Below are 23,382 nucleotides of genomic sequence, written 5' to 3'. Positions count from 1 at the left end.
AATATTGGTATCTGAGAGATACTTGATGAAAAAACTGCTTTTATTCTTTGGAAGAAAGGACTTTTATACATTCAATATATTATTAATCCTTTGGGATTTGGGTATAATTTTGTGCTAACTACATGGATGTATGGCAAGATATCATGGAGTCATGTTGACCTAAAGGATTTGATAGTGATACAAATAGCAATGTATAGATTAAGTTAAAGATACATGTGATGTCTCTGATTGATTTTCTATTTATATAATTTTCATATCACATGATTTGACATTTTTTCCTTGCATTATTTTTATTTTGAAGTCGGAGCACCATAACATGGTGTGGGAAGTGAAGACAAATCAGATGCCTAATGCAGTACAGAAACTCCTGTTGGTAATGGATAAGAGAGCTTCAGGAATGAATGACTCACTGGAGTTGCTGCAGTGTAATGAAAATTTGCCATCCTCACCCGGCTATAACTCCTGTGATGAGCACATGGAGCTTGGTAAACAAAATTAAAAAGTTTTTAGGGATGTCATGGAAATTTAGATTAATTTTCATGTTTTAACCTGCCTGGAACTGCTAAAAAGTATGTGAAATTTTGTACATTAGTTTTCAATGTTAAATATTACTTAAAACCAACATAAATGTGAGCTATTTATGGTTATCAGAGACTAATTTACAAATTCCTATACTAACCTGCTTTGCTTTGTGGGTAAAAATTGGGCTCTTAAACACCTTAGGAAATCCCTGCTCTGTGGCTTTTCAAAAAGTATTTTAAAACATCCCCTTGAGCTCAGTAAATTATGCTTGGCCGCTCTTCATGGCTGGTTTGTTAGTATGATGGGGACAGTACAGAGGATCCTGGAAGCTTGAGGGTCTGATATTTGTGGTTATTAGTACTGCTGAGCTATTGAAAGGTATGTGACCTGTAGAAATGTGTAGGTTTGTTGAGGTATGATTTTGAATTGTATTGTTTTGAAGAAGAGTAAACAGCTAATGAGTAACCTTGGCTTGCTGCCAGCTTTTCAGCTTGGCTTTGTCCCCATTTAATATGTAGTTTTCCTTAATATTCACAAAAACCCCAAGAAGATGTGATTATTCTCATTTTACAAAAGATGAAATAGAGGAGATTATATGCTGGAATGCTGTGGGAATTTGGAGATTCTGAAGGTCTTGGGATATAACCAGTTTGAATACCAAGAGTTTAATTGAGTAGTGGTTACTGTTGAGCAAAGACCATTATAATCAGGTAATTGATTCTCTACCATCACATTTTATTTATTTTTTAAAGGTTTTTAATTTATTTTTAGAGAGAGAGGAAGGGAGAGGGAGAGGGAGAGAGACAGAAAAATCGATCTGAGTGACAAACACCAAAGTGAAAGGAAACATCAATCTCCTGCCTCCTGCATATCCCCTATTGGGGATGGAGCCTGCAATCAAGGCTTGTGCCCTGACCAGGAATCACACCTGCGACCTTTCTGTGTGTGGACCAACGCTCTAACCATTGAGAAACACTGTCCAGGGCAAAAATTAACTCTTTATAGTAAAAAAGAAGTGATGGTCAAAGAAGGATGTTGGCATTGAGGGAAGGGAAGTGGCTATACCAGAATGAGAATTATAGGGTGGGGTTATCTCAAATTGATATGATATTTGGCTGCTTCTAAATAAGTTATTTCAGTTTTAGTAGACTATCTGGGGTATTTGCCTGGATAGGAGCTTATGTGTAAAAACATTTTATAGTGACAGTTTAGGAAACCTTCCAAGACTAAAAGAGTTTCATGACATATATTAAAGGGAACCAATAGATCTATGGAGTGTGTAGGTGTGTATTTCACAGACACTTTCTAAGGCCTGCACGATGCTTTTTCTCCATATAGTACATTTTTTACTGAATATTTTAGAATTATATATTTTTTAGGATTTCGTATAATGTTCATAGCCTTGGTGTGTACATGAGTATTACTTGGGTAGTATTTCTAGTCTTTCTTAGGGAGTAAAAGTACCATGAAGTACCTTTGGGGAATACATTTACACATTAACAGGAAAAATAACCAATAAATATTACTGAGTTCAGAATTTCTCAGTAAAAAAAATAATTTGGCCTATATAAATTAAGTAAGTAGTACCTAAAAATTTATATGGTTTTTGTCTTTAAAAATTATTTTCACTATTGCAGTAATCTTGTATAACAGATTAATAAAAGTATGTGAACAATAAGTACTTATATACACACACAAAATGCCTTTTTCCTCAATGTGTTCATATAAAAATGTCTCAGTAGTATATAGATTAGTCCTCAGTGAAGTATAAAAAATTGAAGGGAAAATCAGAAAGCACAAACCTTGTTTTTCCAATCTTTGAACAGTTGTAATTACATATTTAGGTAGTGAAGTTATTAGTACATTTACATTCATTGGATTCACTCTTCTATTAAGCTCTGTTGACCCTTAATGTACTTGGTGGCATTTTTAAAAATTGAAACTAGTTTCATACAAAAAAACGCCCACATTTTGAACTTATACTTTCCCTCACAAAATTAATTAGTTAAATTTGAGGACTTCTCTTCCAACTGTAACTATAGTATTGCCCGGTATTAGTACTTTCCTTTTTATAATTTTGAGCGTGTGTTTGCAGATGACCTTCCTGAACTTCAGGCTGTTCAAAGTGATCCTACCCAATCTGCCATATACCAGCTAAATTCAGATGTTTCACATCAAGAATATCCGAGACCATCTTGGAACCAAAATACCTCAGACATATCAGAAAGTACTTACCGTGAAAATGAGGTGGATTGGCTAACAGAATTAGCAAATATCGCCACCAGTCCACAAAGTCCACTTATGCAGTGCTCATTTTATAACAGGTAAGAATGCTGTATTTGTATTGAAAACCTCTATCATTACAAATGTGGCCATTATTTTTTTCTAGTATTAAAAGTAATGCTATTAATCATTTAATGAATGGTTTGCTTAAGTTAGGATTTAAGTAAAGTCATTAGAATTAAGCTTCTTGTCTTATAAAGATCAAAGAGCTATTTACTCAATAATATTTTACACTCTGAGAATTAGATAAAAGTGATATGAAAACAGCAGAGTGAAGAATATTTGCAAGTGTTTCAAAGGCACCAGAAAATAAATCAGACCAAGAAATACTTTTATTATGCTATATTTCTACTTATTAGAATGAAAAATATAGTTGTCCAAAGAACCGTAATTATAATAAACACTAGAGGCCCGGTGCACGAATTCCTGCACGGGAGGGGTATGGCCATCCTGCCCTTATCGGGCTGGCTGGGGGGAGGGGCCAAGGCAGTTGGCCAGCCGGCCCCGCCCTCTGGTCAAACTCCCAGTCAAGGAGACAATTTGCATATTGGGCTTTTATTATTATGTAGCATTATATTTTAAAGCTTTTATCAATCTTGAGTTCAGTTTCTTTTTTGATGAGGTTTATTTTCTTCTAGGTTATGTGGCCTTATGTGATTTATCTGTTTTATAATAATAAAATTTGCTAATCTTAAAATCTTCAACTTACAAAAGTGGGCTTCCAATTGGTGAAAACCACTCTTTCATATACTCAGATTAGGATTTAAGAAAATGTGTTATTGTACTATGGAAGCTCTCAAGCAATATTCCTAGAGAGACCCTAAGTGGATAATATTTTATTAATTATCTCAAAAATCATAAAATTATGTAAAAAGACATAGACAATAAATTAGATTATAGAGGGGAGAAATGCCCAAATTTGCACTCATGTGGGTGGATAGACCACAGTCCGTATTAGGTGATTTAGAAATAACTCAATTTTGATAAATGCTCTTAAGTTAGTATAATTATTGCTAAAGAATAAATTTTGTAGGTGTGAAACCTGTTTTTTTTTTAAAACTCATTAAATTATACTGCTTTCCTTCTATTCATCAGGATGCTAGTCTTGATTAGAGCAAATTCATTTTAACTTTGGTTTAATTCCATTAAAATTTCCAGAAGAAAGAAAATTTGCCTTTTAAAGTATTACTTCTCTTATAGTCTCAGTTTTTATTATAGTCTTATTAGTCAAAAAGCTAAAAATTCTTTTACATATAAAAAACAAACCCCGATTTTACTATTGGACATTATTTTCCCCCTATTTCTAGTTTAAAGTTAATACTTTTCATTTTTTACCACAAATTCATGAAGATTAATAATATAGTTCATGGGAAGCTGAGTAAACCCTTCAGAAGAAAATCGGTATAAATAAAAGTATAAGTAAAGGAGTATCTCCCTGAAGATGTGAATTTATTCTCTGCAGCATTTCTATGCCTCCTTTCTTCCTAGGAAACAAGACCAAGAGTTATGCTCTGCTGTCTTGCCTGCCTTCTCACAGACAGTGGCAACTTCTTACAGAGTGTTAAACTATGTTAGTTATTGAGCTTTTGATGTCTGAAGTCATAACTGTACAGTATCAAGGGGTTGAGGACAGGTAAAGTTTATACTGTTCCTGATAGAAAGACGGCTGAAGAGACCAGTGGTATTAGGATTTTAGACATGTTTAGCCTGTTAATTGTTACAGAACATCCAGGCCATTCTACATTTTAGAACACTGCATTGTTACTTAAGTGGTTAAACAAAAGAATTAATGAAACTTACATTCTTTTACTAGAGGCCCAGTGCACAAATTAGTGCACCAGTGGGGTCCCTCGGTCCGGCCTGCTGAATTGGGCCGAAACCAGCTCTCCGACATCCTCCAAGGGGTCCCGGATTGAGAGAGAGTGCAGGCCAGGCCGAGGGACCCCACCAGTGCACAATTGGGGCCAGGGAGGGATGCTGGAGGTTGGCCAACTGGGGAGGGACTGCAGGAAGGCTCCAGGGTGTGTCCAGCCTGTTTCACTCAGTCTCGATTGGCCAGCCCCCAGCAGCAAGCTAATCTACCAGTTGGAGCATCTGGCCCCTGGTGGTCAGTGCACATCATAGCGAGCTGTTGAGCAGCCTCAGCATATCATTAGCATATTATGCTTTGATTGGTTGAATGGACGACCAGATACTTAGCATATTAGACTTCTATTATCGCTAGCCTGGTCGCCCCACGCAGCCTGCTGCTCAGTTGTTTAGTCAGCCCTCACTAATCCCCCTGATGGCCAGGTTGCTCCATGCAGCCTGCAGCTTGGTCGTTTGGTTGTCCCTCACTGACCCCCCTGCTGGCCTTGTTGCCCCACTCACCTGTTCGGTCGTCCGTTTGGTTGTTCAGATGTGACGGCCCCTGGCTCTTTATATATATAGAAGATAATAAAAGTGTAATATGCTAGTTAAACCAGACGTCCTTCTGGACAACCTTCTGGATGAAAGCTGGGGCTGCGAGGAAAGCCCGGGTCCTGAGTGCTGCCGGTTGTCAGAGGGAAGCCGGTGCTGGCAGCGGGGGGAAGGAAGACCTACTCTTGCACGAATTTTGTGCATCAGGCCTCTAGTATAGGATAGGATTAGTGATGAAGGCAGGAATGGGCTGAAGGAATTTTTAGCAGTTTGGCCATTCTCTAATACTTCGTAAAGTTCTAAATGTATAATAAAAGGAAGAAATGTATAATAAAAGGACGAAATTTCAAAGATGTAATATTCAATGTTTGTATTTTTAAATAGAAAGTTGATTGGAGAGTATGATAAAATGCATGGAAATTGGTGGGGTTTTTATTTAATAAGTGATATAAACATGAAAGCAAAGTATAGTTTCATAGATCTTTATTTTAAAACTAGAGGCCCGGTGCACGAGATTCGTGCACTCAGGGCAGCGGGAGGGGATCCCTCAGCCTGGTCTGCGCCCTCTCCCAGTCCGGGAGCCCTCAGGGGATGTCTGCCTGCAGGGAGCTAGCCTAAGCCAGCAGTTGGACATCCTTACTGCTGCTGCGGAGGTGGGAGAGGCTCCCGTCACCACCGCTGCACTCGCCAACCTTGAGCCTGGCTTCTGGCTGAGCGGCACTCCCCTGTGGGAGTGCACTGACCACCAGAGGACAGCTCCTGCATTAGGCATTTGCCCCCAGGTGGTCAGTGCATGTCATAGCAACCGGTTGTTCTGCTGTTAAGTTGATTTGCTTATTAGCCTTTTATTATATAGAATAATTTCGGCAAAGGTAAAATGAATAAAAGTTAATGAGGATAAAATTAAAATTGAAGGCTAATACAATTTCTCAGGGAAAGGGATGAATTGGAAACTAAGCTGTCCCTTCTCCCTTTTTTGAAAAAGAGGTTAGTACAGACATGCATTAACTTTTTTCTGTTAAGGATCAAATCCCTATTTGGCATCTTAGAGAATTGTTCTGATTTGGGAGTTTCAGACAGATCTACCCCCTTGTCTTCCTCTCTACTGCTTTTCAAACTCCTGTGTTAGTATGTACACATTACTGGTCATCCTTTATGGGCTTGCTTCTTACTGTTACCCTTCCTGTGAATAGCTGATCTGTTTGTGGTGAAAGGATTTTAGTATATTCTTGGGAGCGTAAGTACTCTAAAAGGAGCATTGCCTGTTAAAGAGACTTTTGAGGGGAAAACTAGGGAAGGGGTTATTTTTTAAAAGGTGATCCTGGGGGAAAATAATTAGCCCTTATATGTAGATGCTCTTTAACAAATTTGTATTAGAAAACAAAAAATAGTGTCCAGTTACAGAAGTTACAAATAAACTTCTTTCTGCTACAAGAAGTTTAAGCATTTAGGTCAGTGATGGCGAACCTATGACACAAGTGTCAGAGGTGACACGCGGACTCATTTTTTTGGTTGATTTTTCTTTGTTAAGTGGCATTTAAATATATAAAATAAATACCAAAAATAGAAATCTTTGTTTTACTATGGTTGCAAATATCAAAACATTTCTATATGTGACATGGCACCAGAGTTAAGTTAGGGTTTTTCAAAATGCTGACACACCGGGCTCAAAAGGTTCGCCATCACTGATTTAGGTTAAGGTGGTTCATTGTATCTGCCCAGTGATAGGTGATGGGTAAAGAGTTCAGTGTTAAGCATAGATTCACTCACTTTAAGACTTACTGACTACATCAAAGTAGAAGAAAGAAATGGATAAGGCGCCCTGCACAGGGGTTATTATTCATGAATGAAAATGTTCACATTTATATGTACTTGTTGATATAAAAATAAATAAAACAGCAATTTGGAACTTAAAAATACATTGTCAAATATGAAAAAAAAACACCTGTTTACAATGTGTGAGGAGGGCTTGGGTAAGAAGTTAAAGGACAACATACTATAAATGTAATCTTGATGTCCTTACTAGTGTTTTGTATATATATTAATGTTGGCATTTCACATATTAAATTTTCTCATCAAAAGGAAAGATCTACTTTAAGGACCTATGCTTTATGGTTAAAACGGCTTCTTCCTTTTAGATCATCTCCTGTACACATCATAGCTACTAGCAAGAGTTTACATTCCTATGCACGCCCCCCACCGGTGTCCTCTTCTTCTAAGAGCGAGCCAGCCTTCCCTCACCACTGGAAGGAGGAAACACCAGTCAGACATGAAAGGGTGAGTTTATTCATGAGATTAAACTTTTACAAAGTTTGCACAACAGTCATAATATATTAACTTTCCCTCTCTAAAAAGTCTTTTGAAGCACATACAGATGGAATATAGTATGTCTCATTGTTCTAGTGGTCTGGGTTTGATTTTATGTACAGCTTTATTAACTGTTAGGAAAGTTTGTTACAAGTGGGAATATATATTTAACTAAAACTTTCAAAAACTTCAGTTTTCAAAGGTATATTTGCCCCAAGCTTAAAATGATTAAGTTACCCCCTGGTCAGAAGAGAACCTGAAATCAGCTGGAGACAGATGGTAATAAGGTACATTTAAAAATAAACAGTTTGTAATGTTTTTCTTCACAGGCAAATAGTGAGTCAGAATCTGGCATTTTCTGCATGTCCTCCCTCTCAGATGATGATGATTTGGGATGGTGCAATTCCTGGCCTTCAACTGCTTGGCACTGTTTTTTGAAAGGTAAAAAAGAAAATACTTGAATTTGTTTACAGCTTACTTGTGTAGCACACTGTCACATAACTAATACTTATTTTTACTTAAACTTTAGGCACACGACTGTGCTTTCATAAGGGAAGCAATAAGGAATGGCAGGATGTTGAAGATTTTGCTAGAGCTGAAGGCTGTGATAATGAGGAAGATCTCCAAATGGGCACTCACAAGGTTAACTTAAAATTCCTAAAAAAAAAAATCTTTTAAAATGAAACATAATGTTTATTATTGTTCTGCAGGTATATCCTCCATTTACTTTCATATTTAAATAATCTTAAATTGTAGGTAGTGGTTTTGTGACTACTTATTGTTGCTTAGCCTGATGGAGAGACTTTAGGTTTACCTTTGTAATTATGTTTTCTTAGATGGGAAAACCAAACTGGCATTAAAAATAAATGAGCCCTGCCCACCCAGCATGGCTCACCCCGCATGGCTCAGTGGTTGAACCTGCACCTATGAACCAGGAGGTCATGGTTCCATTCCCGGTCAGGGCACATGCCTGGGTTGTGGACTCGATCCCCATGTGGGGCGTGCAGGAGGCAGCTGATCAATGATTCTCATCATTGATGTTTCTGTCTCTCCCCCCCTCCCTTTCCCTTCATCTCTGAAATAAAAAATATATATATTACAAAAACAAATAAATGATTCCTAGCCAGTGTGGCTCAGTTGGTTGGAGCGTGGTCTACTGTACTGAAAGGTTGCAGGTTCAATTCCCAGTCAGGGCATTATGGAAGGCAATCCTATCAATCAGTGTTCTCTTTCATATGTATATTTCCTGCCCCCTCCCCCCCAAATCAATAAATATATCCTTGGGTGAGGATTAAAAATAAATAAATGAACAAACAAAACCAAAGCTTTATCTTTGGTAATCTATGAGGTGGTTAATTCCCCTTGTGTAATTAAAAGTTGCTTATATTGTTACTTTTTAAATGACTTCATAAAAACACTGCCATTTTCTTTACTTTTTTTTCTAGTTTTCAATTATATTTTATTGAGTTATAGTGTATATATCATAGCATTCACCTTTTTAAAGTGTACAGTGTACAGTTCAATGCTTTTTAGTATACTACAAGAATGTGCAACCATCACAGGTATCTAATTCCAAAATATTTTCATCACCTCTAAAAGAAAAGTGTAAAAGATCATTCCCTATTCCTCCCCTTTCCCTAGACTCTGGCGATCACAAATCTGTTTTCAGTACCTATGGATTTGTCTTTATTGGATATTCCCTGTAAATGAAGCCACACAATATATTACCTCTTGTGACTGGCTTCTTTCACTTAGTATAATGTTTTCAAGGTTTGTCTATGAGGTATATAAGAACTGTGTCCTTTTTATGACTGAATAATATTCTATATGGATGTATTGGACTTATTCATTCATCAGTTAAAAAACATTTGGGTTTGTCACTCTGGCTATTGAGGAGAAACGCTGCTGTGAAACTTCCTGTACAAACTTGTGAATGAACATGTTTTAATTTCTATGGTTATATACTTATATATATATAAGGAGTGCAATTACTAGGTCATATGGTAACTCCATGTTTTAACATTTTGAGGAACTTACATTTATATCACTAATATATGAAAGTTCTATCTCTGCATCCTCATCTACAGTTACCTCCTGTTTCACTCAAAAGCCGTCTTAGTGTGCGTAAAGTGGTATTTTCTCCTTGTTTGATTTGCATTTCCCTAATGACTAATGATGGTGAGCATATTCCCATGTTCTTTTTTTTTTAAAGCAGTCTTTTTTTAAAAAATATATTTTATTGTATTTTTACAGAGAGGAAGGCAGAGGGATAGAGAGTTAGAAACATCGATGAGAAAGAAACATCAATCAGCTGCCTCCTGCACACCCCCCACTGGGACAGTGCCCTTGACTGGAATCGAATCGGGGATCTTTCAGTCCGCAGGCCAACGCTCTATCCACTGAGCCAAACCAGTCAGGGCATATTCCCATGTTCTTATTGGTCATTTGTGTATCATCTTAGAGGAACTCTATTCAAATAATTTCCATTTTCAATTGGGTTGTCTTTTTATTGATATATAAGTGTCCTTCAGATGTCCTGGGAAGTATACCTTATCGCACCCTCTTCAATCCAGGACCCCTCAGGGGATGCCGGATCGGGCCTAAACTGGCTGTCATACATTTCATCTCACAATTCAGGACCACTGGCTCCTAACCACTTGCCTGCCTGCCTGCCTGATCACCCCAACCCCCTCTGCCTGCTGACCTGATCGCCCCTAACTGCCTCTGTCTGCCAGCTTGATCGCTCCCTAACTGTTCCCCTGCCAGCCTGATTGCCGTAACTGCCCTCCCCTACTGGCATGATCACCCCCTAAGTGCCCTCCCCTGCTGGCCTTATCGCCCCCTAACTGCTCTCCCTTGCTGGCCTGATGCCCCTAACCATCTCTGCCTCGGCCCCTGCCACTGTGGCTTTGTCCAGAAGATGTCTGGTCTAATTAACATATTACCCTTTTATTATATAGATGGTGTTCGGTATGGTCAAAAATCATTCCTTTTTTTTTTTTTTTTTGCATGTAGATATATGGATGTCCCAGCATAATATGTTGAAAAGACATTTTTTCTCAAAATTTTTTGTCACCTAGTTGAAAATAAAAAACACTGGCATTTTCTAGGTTGATAAGTAAAACAACAGGATAAATATTGGTTGACACCTTTGTCTTTGAAACCTTTAATTTCTCCATCTCTACAGTAGGTAGAAAAATTGGGCATGTGAATGAAGTGCTTCTTTACAATTCCTGTTATCCCCTGATGTTGAGTTTCTTAGAAAATTAGTCCCCACATGGCTGCCTTCAGTTCTCCCCTCTTCATTATAGTGGTTTGCCATAGCTTGGCTTTGGCCTATACCACTCTCCTACAGTTTCAAAGGTTATTAGCTTGGTTCTGATTACTAGAGAGGCTTCTACTTGTTCTGTTTAACATCTCTGCAACATCTGACAGAGAGGATGAGTTCCTAACATTGTTTTGATTTGTGTAGCACGGCAGTGCCCTGATTTTTGCGTGGTGGTTTGTGTGCCCATAATGTTGAATGTAAGCAAGTTTCTGCTCCTTTTCACTCTCTTAACCAATTCTTCTTTGCTGATAATGTCAGCATCACCTCCTTGTGGCCTGTGGAAAGCTCTGTGGACTTGGAGTCAGGAAACCTGGCTCCCTTTCCAGCTCTTCAGTAACTACTTTTGTGACTGACCTGGGGCAAATAATTAACCCTAGTAGTTTTGGCTTCCTGATCTGTTAAATGGGGTTGGATTCGTTTTAAAGTCTTGTAGCCCCAAGAATTAGAAGATTCTGTAATTCAGTTATTTGCAAATATATGCCTGTAGCCTTTACTTGTATGTTTCCAACTGCATGTTAGACCTATTTGTACATGAATATCAATCAGTTATTCAAACTCGGCTTATTAGTATAATCAAATCTGGATTCACCTTTTTTAATTCTCCTTCCTGGCTTACTTTCAACTCTGTTCTTTAAAGGTATTGTTATCCCTGATTACCAGATTCAAAACCAGGATGTTGCTATTCCCTTTCCTCCCTTCATATTTAGTTATCAGTTTTATTTCCTTAAAGATTTTTACAGTCATCCTTCTCTCCCATTCTTTGTTTTGTTTTTTGTTTTTAAATATATTTTTATTGAGTTCAGAGAGGAAAGGAGAGAGAGGTAGAAACATCAGTGATGAGAGAATCACTGATCAGCTGCCTCTTGCACGCCTCCCCGACTGGGGATTGAGCCCGAAACCCAGGCGTGTGCCCTTGACCGGAATCGAATCTGGGACCCTTCAGTCCATAGGTCCGCACTCGATCCGCTGAGCCAGACCAGCTGGGCCCATTCTTTACTTGGTTCATGCACTAGATGTAATAATAATTGGATATTCTAGCTAGGTGTTGGCATGTCTTTCTCTTTTGTTTTTCTGTGAATTTAAGGGTAAGGATTATGTACTGTTGATTATATTTTTTTCAGAGCCTAGTACAAGGCATGTACTAAATGCTCAATAAATATTTGTTGAATTTAAATTTAGCCTGGTTCTACCACCACTATACTTGTTAATTCAAGACTGATGGACTTCTCTCATTGTATTTTGAAATAAATGAATATTAGAGGTAACTTTCTGAAGTCATTTATCATCTTAAAAGTTAATAAAAATACTTTTATTGACTTCCCAATACCCTCTCAAAGGAAAGTTGGAGCACTTTGCCTGTCTCTAAGGCCCTTTACTTACTAAGTGGTTCGGCCTCTCCTTTTCAGTACTTGTCCCAACTTAGAATTCATCTTGTATTTTTAGCAAATACTCAGCACTACCCAAAGCAGTTGTTTATTGTAACTATTCCTCGTGTAAGGCATGTTCTTCTACTTTTCTAAATTTCTTTCTTTTAAATCGCAATTCAAAGGGAAATTGAAAGCCTCCCTGATCTTGCTCTCTCTTTGAATTAAACTGTATTAGCATTATTTATACTTGAACTAAAATGCTTATTCCACTCCGCCTTATGTTGTAGTGATTTATATATGCCTTTTATTCACTACTGAGTCGAAAGCTCCATAAAGACAGGGATCCTTTTTGTTTGTTTTTACCTTTTCTACAAAGTCTTAACTGTAGTAGGAACTTCACTATGTGTTAAATGGAATGTTGCCAATTCACTTAATATATGCATATATTTTCAGGGCTATGGTTCTGATGGTCTGAAGCTGTTATCACATGAAGAAAGTGTATCATTTGGCGAGTCTGTACTGAAGTTGACTTTTGATCCTGGTACAGTAGAAGATGGTTTACTAACTGTAGAGTGTAAGCTGGACCACCCTTTCTATGTTAAAAATAAAGGTAGGGCTTCAATTTGAATTTGTAGTAACTTTTAAAAGGAATCTTAAATCTATTAATATGTCTTGTGGCATAATTCTTTGGTGGTTAAGAAAAAGAATTTGAAGGGAAAATTTAAAACTATCTTAGGAAATGCCTTATGATGCTTAAATGTCTTAGTGATAGTCAGACTGAGCTCTACTTTCTGTGGCTATCAAAAACTTCGATTCATGTAACGTGAATATCTTGGTATATAGTTTGGGGTATGGAGTATTTTAGTAATTGCATTTTGGTTTAGGCTTACCAAATACACTGTATACCCAAAGCACTTCAGAGCCTTATTGCAATACCACCATGTTACACATAATAATACTTCAAGAGTATTTCATGGTCTCACTTACCTGCATTTATGCTGATTGACAGAACTTATTAATAAAATGCTAAATTAAACTACATTTTGGAGTGTTTGTTCATTGCTTACAGTAAATACTTGTAGTTGGCTTTATGGCAAATAATACATGACTTATATTTGAAAAATCTTGACTTAAATTTTTAAGACTCAGAAATGATATGTCTATCTTATAATAAATAATTTGGGTGCTTTTTGTCAGTCCCCATCCTTGATGCAACTATTGTTTGATTTAACTTTAGGTTGGTCATCGTTTTATCCAAGTTTGACTGTGGTACAGCATGGCATTCCATGTTGTGAAATTCATATTGGTGATGTATGTCTACCTCCTGGACACCCCGATGCCATTAATTTTGATGATTCAGGTGTTTTTGATACATTTAAAAGGTAATACTGCACTAATTATCTTTTTTCTGTTAAAAGTTTTCCCTAAACCTCCCTAATGATTGCTAAGTCAAATATTTAAGAGGTTAAACCTTTAGAGCTTTCAGAATTTTAAAAGAACTTTTAAAAGGACAAGTGTCCAACCTCACAGGAGGCATCCAGAGAAAGTTTGTATGTAGATAGATATCTGGGATTTTAAGACTCATTCTTTCTTTAACCTAATTATCAAATCTAGAGGCATTAGGTAGAGAATTCTCAAGAGTTTCTGTCTGCTATCTTACAGATTTTATTTCACTCAATTTAATATAACAAAATATAAGGTAAATATATTTGTTTATCAAAAGAATAAGGAAGCCCTAGCTTATTTGGCTTCAGTGAATAGAGCATTGGCCTATGGACTGAAATGTCCTGGGTTTGATTCTGGTCAAGGGCACCCAGTGCAGGAGGCAGCTAATCACTGATTCTCTTTCATCATTTATGTTTCTCTCTCTCCCTCTCCCTTCCTCTCTGAAATCAACAAAATATATTTAAAAGAAAAAAAAGAATTAGTAAGACTATTTTAAAAAGCGCAGACCATATGCTCAATAACATCTGTAAGATTGGAATTTAAATGCCATTTGATTACATCCTTCATATACAGTCTTTGAAAAACTAAAAAATGAGACAATACTTTAAGGTCTGATACTCTGATTATTTTTAACATGTAAATTAATGATAACTCTTATGTTTTGGTGAGAGTGTAAATAAAATTTTGGAAGATAATTTGGCTTTGTTTTACAACACTGAGTATCAGTAATCCTATTCCTCTGTATACCCTAGAGAAATAAACTCTTGTAGACATGTGCTAGGAGTTGTATAAATAAGTTCATAGATGTATTACTCATGATAGCAAAACTTGGAAACAATATTAATACTCATTGGCTGGGGAGGAAATATATAAATTGTGATATAATCGTACAGTGGAATTCTTTGTCAGTGGAATATTAATGAACCTTAACTATATATTTTAAAACATGAATCAGTTTTAGAAATAATGTTAAGTATTAGTCTCAGAAATATACAGTATGGTTCTATTTTTTTATGGAATCAGATGTTCTTCGAAAATGTATGTAGTCCTAACCTTTTCTCAGTGGGTAGAGGATCTGCCCTCGGACTGAGGGGTCACAGGCTTGATTCTGGTCAAGGGCATGTTACCCCAGCAGGCTTGATCCCTGGCCCAGGTCTGCGTGCATGTGGGAGGCAACCAATTGATGTGTCTCTCTCACTTGGATGTTTCTCTGTCTCTCTCCCTCCCTTCCATTGTCTCTAACAATCAGTGGGAAAAGAAAGAAGAAAATACACGTAGTAAAATTACAAATGTAATTATGTTTATATTATACTAGAGGCCCAGTGCACGAAATTTGTGCACTGGGGAGAGGGTGGAGTCCCCTCAGTCTAGCCTGCGCCCTCTTGTGGTTCAGGACCCATCGGGGGATGTCCGCCAGCTGGCCTAGGCCTGCTCTCCGTGCAGCCTGGGACCCCTTGCTCCTTACTGCTCACCTGTTCACTGCGCTCGCCAGGTGTGAACCTGGCTTCTGGCTGAGCAGCACTCCTCCTGTGGGAGTGCACTGACCACCAGGGGGCAGCTCCTGCATTGAGCATCTGCCCCTTGGTGGTCAGTGTGCATCATAGCAACTGGTTGTTCTGGTCGTTCTGCCGTAACAGTCACTTATGCTTTTATTATATAGACTAGGCCCGTTGCATGAAATTCGTGCACTCGGCAGTCCCTCAGTCCGGCCTGTGCCCTCTCACCCTTGGGGAGCGGGCCTAAGCCAGCAGTTGGACATCCTTAGCACTGCCGCAGAGGTGGGAGAGGCTCCCCACCACCGCTGCTGTGCTCGCCAGTGAGCCCGGCTTCTGGCTGAGCAGCGCTCCCCCTGTGGGAGCGCACTGACCACCATGGGGCAGTCCTGCATTGAGTGCCTGCCTCCTGGTGGTCAGTGCATGTCATAGCGACCGGTCATTCTGCTGTTCAGTCGATTTGCATATTATTCTTTTACTACGTAGGAGGATAATATTTATATAGTATATGTAATACGTATACAATTATGCTGGAGGTCTTCAAGACCACCCCTGGGTTTGATGAGTCACTAGGACTCACAGGATTCAGCATATAGTCATACAGCTCTGATTTCTTACAGTGAAAGGATACAAAGCAAAATTGGGAAAAATGGAAGGCATGGGGTGAAATGTGGGAGAAGCTAGGCTCCCAGGAGTCGCCCCCCAGTGGCCTCACAGAAGACATGCTTATTTCTGTCAGCAGTGAGTTGTGGCATGCATGAAATGTTATCTACCAAGGAATCTTGTTAAGACACTCAGCAGGGTTTTTTCCATGGATTTTAGAGAGAGTGGAAGAGGGAGAGGGGGGGGAGAGAGAAACAGAAACATTGGTGTGAGATGTGAGAGACATTGATTGGTTGCCCCCTGCCTGTGCCCCGACCAGGCCAGAGAGCGAACCTTTAACCCAGGAATGTGCTCCTGACTGGAAATCAAACCCTCAACCCTTCAGTGCATGGGCCGGCACTCTAACCACCTAGCAACACTGTCCTCGGCATCAGGTATTTTTTGTTGTTTTTTCAGAGAGGAAGGAAGAGGGAGAGAAAAAGAGAAACATCAGTGATGAGAGAGACTCATTGATTGGCTGCTTTCTGCATGCTCCACACTGGGTCGGGCATGTGCCCTTGAATTAAACCCAGAACCCTCAGTCCACAGGCTGACACTCTATCCACTGAGCCAAACCAGCTAGGGCTGTTTGGGAGCTGATAATGTAAGCTGCCTTAGGCTGGCACATACCAAATTTTCAAACTTCCAAAAGGGAAGCAGGTGTTTGGGGTGAACCATATTGTTTGTACACACAGTTTAGACACAGTGAGCCACTCCTCTCAGTTGTGGGAATGATGGGAACCTTCTCGAAATCCAAGTTAATCAAGGGCCAACCTTCTAAGTAAATCTTTGAAAGGATATCAATTAGGCCTGCTATTTAAAGTCTTTCTGCAAAACAAAATATTATGTATTATTATATAATATTATCTATAATAATAAAATAGTAATATGCCAATTAGACCGGACAGCCGAAAGACTTTCCGGACATCATTCTGGACGTCCTTTCGGATGAAGCCGTGGTGGCAGGGGCGGAGGCAGAGGCAGTTAGGGGCGATGACGCGGGGAGGCGAGTGGTTAGGGTGATCAGGCAGGCAGATGAGTGGTTAGGGGCGATCAGGCAGGCAGGCGAGCGGTTAGGGGTGATCAGGCAGGCAGGCAAGCGGTTAGGGGGGATCAGGCAGGCAGGCAAGCGGTTAGGGGGGATCAGGCAGGCAGGCAAGCGGTTAGGGGGGATCAGGCAGGCAGGCAAGCGGTTAGGGGTGATCAGGGAGGCAGGCAAGCGGTTAGGAGCCAGTGGTCCTGGATTGCAAGAGGGATGTCTGACTGCCAGTTTAGGCCTGATCCCACAGGGCCTACACCAGCAGTCGGATATCCCTGAGGGATCCCGATTTCAGGGTTGCAAGGGGGTGCAGGCCAGGCTGAGGGACCCCTCCCCCACTGCAGGAATTTCATGCACCAGGCCTCCAATAAATATATGTATATATAATTATATATAAGTTAACATTAACATAATTACTGCTATTATAGTATTTTTTGTTCATATAAATGAATAATGCACTGTTTTTACAATAAAGTTATCAAAAAGGGAATGATAACCCATAGTTTTATCCCTGGAGGGTGGCAAATATAGAACTTGGGTGATACTAGAAATACTTTATTTCTTAATTGGTTTTGCATTCTTATTTGTATGCTTCATAACTTATGTGTCAAATATTGCATAGTGCAAGACTTCTTTTTTAAAGCAAAAAGGGACATTTGGCTACCTAATTTGTTTTTCCAGGATGGTAAGTTCTTAACTGCTTGGTCCCACCAAGTAGCAGTCAGACATTAGTCTTACTTTTCTCTGGAGTGACAGCAGCACCCGTTTTCCCACCCTAGAAAGCAGTTTGATCTAAGGCAGTGGTTCTCAACCTTGGCTGCACCTTAGAATCACCTGGGAATCGTTTTAAAATCCTGATTTCTGGGCCTCATCCACTGGAAATTCTGTTTCTTTGTTATGGGGCGGGGCCACAACATTAGTAACAAAGAAACAGAATTTCCTGAGGATAAGGCCCAGAAATCAGGATTTTAAAACGATTCCCAGGTGATTCTAATGTGCAGCCAAGGTTGAGAACCACTGATTTGGAGAAAACATGAAAAAGTTGAGAAGTATGAACTTGACTAAATTTTCGTTGTGGATTGGATTGACTTTTGGTGGGCGGGTTTGGGGATGGGTGTTAAAGGAGATGTTGCCTGGTACAAGGAAGGCAAGAAGGGAAAGGCAGAAAGGAGAAATAGTCTGCAAGGAAGCCCTGAGTCATGCTGTTCAGGGAAGGCATTTGAGTAGATAAGGAACAGAAGTCAGCAATAAGTTGATAAGTTCTTAAACACAATTGTGTGAAAGGAAGTTTCTAAGTGAGCATGATTTGAAGAAGTCCATTCGAGACATTGAGAATTGAGGCCAATCTTCTAGGCATCAGGCAGGTTTAAAACAATCACTGTGAAGTTGACATTTCTGCTCAAGTAATATGATTTAACAAGCACTATGCATATGTTAGCTTATTTAATTTTCACTACCCTGTGAGATTATATTCTCATTTTACAGAGAGAGAACTATAGCTGAGAGAGGGAAAAAGAATATTCCCCCCAAATAGCCAGTTAATATCAGAACTAGGATTCAAGCCAGTAACTTAAAAAGATTCCAGGTTTAGTATGCAATAATAGATGCCCCCATTGAGTAGCTATTAAGTTGTTAGGATATGTTATAATATAGGGTGGCTTTGGGGGAAGATTGATGTATGATTAAACAAATGACACAGATTACTATGCATTTTAAAGTTCTTTTAGCTGCATTGAACTACCGTTACCAAACATTTTTGTAGTAGTCTTTAGACCTTGTATATGCTTTCCACTCTTTAATTTTCTAATTTTAGGCTTCTAGAGGCCAAGACATTCGATTATAAAATTTGTCAAAAAGTGAATTCTAGCCTGGCTGGTGTTGCTCAGTGGTTGAGCATCTACCCATGAATCAAAAGATCACCAGTTTGATTCCCGGTCAGGACATATACCTGTTTTTTGTGCTCTATCCTTAGTAGGGGGCCTGTAGGAGGCAGCTTATTGATGTTCTATCTCTCTCCCTTCCTCCAAAAAAAAGTCAATAAAAAATATTTTTTTAAAAAAAGTGAATCTAAAGTGAGAAAAAATGGGTGTCTGGGATCTGGAAGAGAGACTACCTATGAATACAGTATGTGGAGTCAGTTTTCATTTTATAAGTAACCACCAATGGTGAAGTTGTTAGTGCTGGTGACATAGGGGGAATACATTGAAATTTCCAATTAGATGCTAAAGGTTGTTAAGTCGAATTAAAACCATTCTTTTATTTTTTTTAGCTATGACTTCACACCTATGGATTCTTCTGCAGTCTATGTGCTAAGTAGTATGGCTCGTCAACGTCGTGCATCTCTGTCATGTGGAGGATCTGGAGGTCAAGACTTTGCAAGATCTGGATTCAGTAAAAACTGTGGCTCACCTGGATCATCACAGCTCTCTTCCAATTCTTTGTATGCTAAAGCTGTCAAAAATCACAGCTCAGGGACTGTGAGTGCCACCTCTCCTAACAAGTGCAAAAGACCAATGAATGCCTTCATGCTTTTTGCCAAAAAATACAGAGTTGAATATACTCAGATGTATCCAGGGAAAGATAACAGGTAAAAATAGTGATGATTCTAATAATTAACACTTAAATGTAGTTCACAAGCACTAGTGCAGTTAACCTTATTCCTAAATAGCTTTTATTACTGAATTCTTTGTTTTCTTAGGTTGACTACAAAGTAAAGTTTTAGTGGAATTTTTAGGGTTATAATCCTACTAGAGTCCCGGTGCACAAAATTTGTGCACTCGGGGGTGGGGGTGGGGAGGGTCCCTCAACCTGGCCTGTGCCGTCTTGCAGTCCAGGAGACCTCGGGGGATGTGCAACTGATGGCTGCAGGCCTAAGCTGTCAGTCGGACATCCTTAGAGCTGCCGTGGAGGTGGGAGAGGCTCCTGCCACCACGAGACAGGCTCCTGCGTTGAGCATCTGCCCCCTGGTGATCAGTGCACGTCACAGCGACTGGTCGTTCCACTGTTTGGCCAATTTGCATATTGGCCTTTTATATAGGATATAATAAAAGGCCAATATGCAAATTGTCCCCTTGACTGGGTGTTTGACAGGGAGTTGACCAAGAGTTTGGGGGTGGGGCTGGCCTACCAACTGCCTGCGGCCCTTCCCCCCAATTGGGGCAGTCTGGCTGGACCCCACCCGTGGCCAAATTCATGCACCGGGCCTCTAGTTACTTTATAATACCTAGGCATTATAAATTTTATACATAATGCTTAGGTATTAGACACTGAGTGGTGAGGACCTGCCATCTAAAGTAGTAGTAAATATAATTCATCTGTTAAAGGACTCAGGTCTAACAACTGACAATTCCGTCTTTATTGAAAAGCAATTGTGTCATAGTATGGAATGTGCAGGAATTGGCAATTTGTAATAACTGCCAGATTTGTCAAAAGTAAACCTAGAAGTGTCCTCAGTAGAGCCCTGGAATAAAAATTAACTTGTCCTTCCTATTCTGTTTGCTGTACACTTATCTCTTAGAATCCTCTCCAGCTCACTCCCTCTCAAACCAGCCAAGTTCTCCACAGATGAAAATATCTTCTTTCATCTTCCTAGTTTCCTGACAATCAAAACTACCATTTACTTTACCCATGATATCATGAGAAGTCAAATGATTATCCACATCAAATAATCAGGGTTGAATGTTTCATGAGCTTTAATTTTTATATTTATGTATATACTAGAGACCCAGTGGCCTGAGGCAATGTATCTGGCCTTGGATCATTAACTTACACAGCTCACGAAGATACATGCCTGCGCCCTCTCACAGCCCGGGACCCCTCAGTGGACATCCCCCAAGGGGTCTTTAGTGCTGCCGCGGAGGGAGGAGAGGCTCCCACCACGGCCGCTGTGCTCCCCAGCTGTGAACCCGGCTTCTGGCTGAGAGGCGCTCCCCCTGTGGGAGCGCACTGACCACCAGGGGCAGCTCCTGCATTGAGCATCTGCCCCTCTGGTGGTCAGTGTGCGTCATAGCGACGAGTCGTTCCGCCGTCCAGTCTATTTACATATTAGCCTTTTATTATATGGGATTTGAGATGTAATTGATATCTCTATATATAAAAGCCCATAGACCGAAACGGCAGAACAACTGGTGGCTATGACGTGCACGGCAGCAGCCAACCAGCCTGGTTGCTCAGATGGGCCCCCGACACCCCGATTGGAGGCAGGGCCTGCCGGCCAACCACCCATGGGTGCGCATCTGTTGGGCCAGCCAGACCCCACCCATGCACAAATTCATGCACCGGGCCTTTAGTACCATTATATTAGTTTGAGGTGTATAAACGATTCAGTCTCTCTATATATACACAGAGGGTGTATATACGTGTGTGTGTGTGTGTGTGTGTGTGTGTGTGTGTGTGTGTGTCTATATCCTAGGCAACCATTACAATGGTTGACCGGTCACTATGATGCACACTGATCACCAGGGGGCAGATGGTCAGTGCACTCCCACAGCCAACCACCTGTGGCCAGCCAACCTCCCACGGTCCCTCCCCTTGGCCTGCCAGCTCCAATGGGACCCAATGGCTGGCCAGGCCGAGGGACCCAACCCATGCACGAATTCATGCACCAGGCCTTTAATATTTGTATATATTGCAAAATGATTACCACAATAAGCCTAGTTAACATCCATCACCACACTAATTTTTTTTTCTTGTAATGAGAATTTTTAAGAACCACTCTCTTAGCAACTTTCAAATAAGCAATACAGTACTGTAAGTTGTACATTGCATCCCCAGGACTTACTTTATAACTGGAAGTTTGTACCCTTGGACCATCTTTACCTGTTTTGTCCCCCCAAATCTAGTAACCACCAGTCTGTTTTCATGAACTTAATTTTAAAAGGGAAGCTTCCTATATCAGATGCATCTCTGATTTAAGAATTGATACATATCTGAATATTTCTTATTGGTTTAACTGTTAAATGTATCAACCATTATGTGGTAGCTTTAACCTACAGACTACAAAAACTGGCTTTTATTTTAATAAAGGAGGATGTAGCATAGTGTTTGATTGGATTAAAATTTTTGCTGCACATTTACTTTTTTTAGTAGCATTTCTGTGGTTGCTGTTTCTCTAAAGCTCACATGTGGATCTCTAGCTTCCCTGTCAATTAATGTAAAATCATTTGTATATACTTCATGCAGTCATTCCAGGACCTTTTGTTTTCTATGAGTGTCATGAAATTAATAGTTCAAAGCTCTTCATAGAAGGAAAATGGTTTATGTCTGCTCCTGAATGAGACTATTTTAGTAGATTTGAGAGCAGATTAACAAATACAGATTTTAGCTTTAAATTTTTATCATAATGTCTTATCAGTTTGACTTCTTTCCCCTTTGAGTTTATCTAGCTTTCTCAAGTGAATAAATACAAATATTGCCTAAGGCTTATTTGGTCTTGTCTAAGAAGGTAAACAGTAATGTGCACAGTCAGTGCCACATTTTCACTGTGGTTGCATGAATGAAAAAGACTTGGTTTTAATCATCATCATTTGACAGGTTATGGGCACAAAGTAAGAATAGCTTTTAATACAAGATGAATAATTTATGCTGCTGATACTGAATACTGTCTGCCTTAATATCTTAAACATCTTTTAAAAACCAGTGAACCAGGATAGATCCAACAGTAACTTAAACCATTTCTTTGAAATACTTTAACTTTTTTCTTTAAATCTGAGCTTGGTAGAACATCCATTTTTTTAAACCATTTTATATGTCCTTTGACAATTGGAAATGTTGGCACTATTACAGGAGGCTTTAACTGCCAAGGTTATGACAAACAGACCATGACTTGAGATTTTACTGGAAATGACTATACTTTTGACCTTTTCCCTCCTCTATGTTGGACAATTTCTGTCTTTTTTTTCTTTATATTTCTTCCTGAAGTAGCAGCACTTTTGTGAAATATTCTTGCCTTGAGCATGGTGTAAATATTTATTTTTACAGAGCCATAAGTGTGATCCTTGGTGACAGGTGGAAGAAAATGAAGAATGAAGAGAGAAGGATGTATACATTAGAAGCAAAGGCTTTGGCTGAAGAACAAAAACGTTTAAATCCTGACTGTTGGAAAAGGAAAAGAACCAATTCAGTATGTTTCAACAAGTAGTTTGCTTAACATTATCTTCACTCTTCCCCCAGAATTGTTCTGGCATGTTGGAGCGGTTGTTATAACCTTTAAAAGGTGTTGATCGGCCTTTTTGTACTTCAAAACCTAGTAATATTTTTATACCATCACGTAAGGCAGGCGGCCTTTTCTTCACTCAGTGCCATTTTCTCTATGAGCATGTAAGGTAGAATTGTAAGACATGCTTACGGAGAATGCTTGTCTGGAAATGTTGAGGTATAAAAATAATTTTGGAATGTATTTATTTCCAGTTGGGTTGAAAAATGGGTGTTAATTAACTCAGTGTCATGGTAGGATTTTTTTCTAAGTTGGAGATGGTATGTCTCTACAGCTTTTTGTTTTTAACCTTCATGGGGACTTCTGACATTTGTATATAATTTCTAGATTAAAAACCCCAG

General features: G+C 39.3%; 1 protein-coding gene across 6 annotated transcripts in view; it reads left to right on the top strand.

Annotated features, from left to right (window-relative positions):
• The window catches only part of HBP1 (HMG-box transcription factor 1), a 35,320-nt gene that overhangs the window by 10,077 nt on the left and 1,861 nt on the right, over positions 1-23,382 (top strand). For all 6 annotated transcript variants that reach the window (XM_015571226.1, XM_006774868.2, XM_015571224.1 and 3 more), the window contains 9 exons: positions 302-485; positions 2,618-2,846; positions 7,344-7,482; positions 7,842-7,953; positions 8,042-8,154; positions 12,661-12,817; positions 13,445-13,589; positions 19,097-19,414; positions 22,807-22,948. In XM_015571226.1, coding sequence (XP_015426712.1) covers positions 317-485; positions 2,618-2,846; positions 7,344-7,482; positions 7,842-7,953; positions 8,042-8,154; positions 12,661-12,817; positions 13,445-13,589; positions 19,097-19,414; positions 22,807-22,948 — 1,524 coding nt within the window. In that variant the 5' untranslated portion in view covers positions 302-316. The remainder of the gene's footprint in view (positions 1-301; positions 486-2,617; positions 2,847-7,343; positions 7,483-7,841; positions 7,954-8,041; positions 8,155-12,660; positions 12,818-13,444; positions 13,590-19,096; positions 19,415-22,806; positions 22,949-23,382) is intronic.

The sequence above is a fragment of the Myotis davidii genome, unplaced genomic scaffold, assembly GCF_000327345.1.
Source record: "Myotis davidii unplaced genomic scaffold, ASM32734v1 scaffold125, whole genome shotgun sequence".
Classification (NCBI taxonomy): Eukaryota; Metazoa; Chordata; class Mammalia; order Chiroptera; family Vespertilionidae; genus Myotis; species Myotis davidii.
This window is presented reverse-complemented; position numbering and strand designations above follow the sequence as displayed.